The sequence below is a fragment of the Populus nigra genome, chromosome 4 (assembly GCF_951802175.1).
Source record: "Populus nigra chromosome 4, ddPopNigr1.1, whole genome shotgun sequence".
Taxonomy (NCBI): domain Eukaryota; kingdom Viridiplantae; phylum Streptophyta; class Magnoliopsida; order Malpighiales; family Salicaceae; genus Populus; species Populus nigra.
Window position 1 is genome coordinate 9,986,722 of NC_084855.1, and position 1,968 is coordinate 9,988,689.

Below are 1,968 nucleotides of genomic sequence, written 5' to 3' on the forward strand. Positions count from 1 at the left end.
TCGTCAAGGAGGCCTCTAACGGTTTAGATGAATTTACGAAATGACAAGTCATTAAGACCATGAATCTCTGTCGCTACCTTGGTTCTTGAAAAGATGCATGAGATTCCTTTGACAATGGTTCAGAAATCAAGGTAAAACTCTGAAGACACTCCCAAATCACTGAAGCTAAACCAATTCATCGATGACATTCAAATGTGTCACAAGTACAACGAAGTTAAAGATCAAGACATTCATGGATACAACAGAAAAATTATTTGTCAGCACATTCCGCTTGAGGTGACACCAGCTAGTTTACTTTGTCGGAGGTCACTCACTTCTAGCTGCATCAGTTCTGAATTGGTTCGGAAAACTTAGGAAAGAGTTAGTTTAAGTCATGGCAGAAGGTGTAACGCCAGTACCACAGCTGATACCCAGGCCGTGGCCATGACTTTCCCCTGTGCTTGCAAGAACTTTTGAATGGGAAAATTAATTGCATAAGCAAACAATTGTGGAAGCATACACCGAGCAAATTTCCCTGTAACCAAAATCCCCAACCAACCGTGAGAATATTGTTCCATCCACAAGTGAATGTAGGAGGCACGTTTAGTCTGAAACCCGCACCGGATCATTTTGGTCTTTCCTCACTTTTTCCAGCTGGGTTGTTTATTCCGATTAATCCATTAGTTAACGTTTGTTTCTGTCCACCAACTTGTTTGTATCAGAATAGAATATTGACCATGGAGTGAAAAAATTAGGGGGGGAAATCTAGTACTAACCAGCAGCTTCAGATATCTGAGTCGTCTCTCCAAAGAGCTCTAACATGGGAGGAGACCAAACATAAATTGGTATCATTAAGCAAGCCGTTGTCAAGAGAATGATCCATGATCTCTGCATGTATCTGCCCAACATTCTCAGCTTTCCAGCGCCATATGCTTGCCCACATAGTGTCTCCAATGCACTCCCCATTCCCAACTACATTCAACATAAAAATTAACGATATATCAAGAAGATTTCTGTGCTTTTTTCAAAGTATAAAGCAAAGTATTGGTGGCTAAGGCAAAAAATGTACCATGACCCCAAATGCTAGACCAGCAATAACAGAATTCTCAACAGAAACAGCAGCAAGATCAACCTCATTGACGAGACCCGCAAAGGTTTGAGTGAGTGCACCAAGCGAGTTTTGACATATGGTAGTAAGAATTGCTGGCCCTGCAAGCTTCCATAACCTCTTTGATTCTTGCCCGAATTCATTAACAATGCTAAAAAGTTTTTGCCCATGATGCCCAATATCGTTCTGGCTAGGTAGAAGTGGAATAATATCCGTGGCCATAACTTCTTTAGCTACTAATACACTTTAGCTATGGTTATCTGGCTGTGTTATGATTACAAGGTTGGTTGTGTGAGAGAGTTTCGACAAACCGAAGTAACACTGGCCCTTTCTTTGGACTAGCGATGTCCTGCTTCCCTCTCAATTGGATTTCGGTAGTGATTGGTTGGAGCTGCGACCATGAACTAAGAACCATACTTGACCGTGACTCCATATTCTTGATTGAAGGAAATTAAATGAGGAAATGCATAAAGTAAACCGAGTTCTGTTAATATTAGAATAGGACCTAAAGTTAAGGTAGCATGAATAACGTGCTAATCACCAAGATCCTTCGTTGGCTTGGAACATCTTTGTAACTCACATGATTTGTACAGCATGCAGTACTGTCCAAAACGTAGAAAGAAAGATACTTTAAGGTGTTGGTTCAATAAAATGAGATTTCTATTTTCAGTGTTTTAGACAATAATGGAAAGAAAATTTCCATCTTGAAGAGCCCATACCATACTCTCTAAAGATTTATGAGCGACAACTAGCCCCATGCCTGGCTTCTCCTTTGATTTAATTCTATTTAGAGTGTTGAACGAGAGCATTCTGCTTAGATTTCAGACGGGTGGCCTTGATTAGGAGGGTAGAGTTAGAATCCAAACTGCTTTTGGAAGACT

The 1,968-nt window shown here is 40.5% G+C and overlaps 1 protein-coding gene across 1 annotated transcript; it reads right to left on the reverse strand.

The window, feature by feature from the left end:
- Positions 1–320: 320 nt before the first annotated feature.
- Positions 321–1,422, reverse strand: LOC133691363 (protein DETOXIFICATION 33-like). Its single transcript, XM_062111835.1, has 3 exons — positions 1,049–1,422; positions 756–951; positions 321–514 (listed from the first exon to the last, which is right to left on the reverse strand). Exons 1-3 carry the CDS (start codon positions 1,307–1,309, stop codon positions 372–374), a joined length of 600 nt encoding a protein of 199 aa, XP_061967819.1. The 5' UTR covers positions 1,310–1,422; the 3' UTR covers positions 321–371.
- Between the last annotated feature and the right edge of the window lie 546 nt (positions 1,423–1,968).

Bases quoted from the DNA above. Each gene is read 5' to 3' on its own strand.
- LOC133691363 (XM_062111835.1), bottom strand. From the start codon at position 1,309: ATGGCCACGGATATTATTCCACTTCTACCTAGCCAGAACGATATTGGG. The intron at 952-1,048 runs GTACATTTTTTG...TGTTGAATGTAG, and splicing joins GTCTAGCATTTGGGGTCATG to TTGGGAATGGGGAGTGCATT. The intron at 515-755 runs GTTAGTACTAGA...TTTTGGTTACAG, and splicing joins TCAGATATCTGAAGCTGCTG to GGAAATTTGCTCGGTGTATG.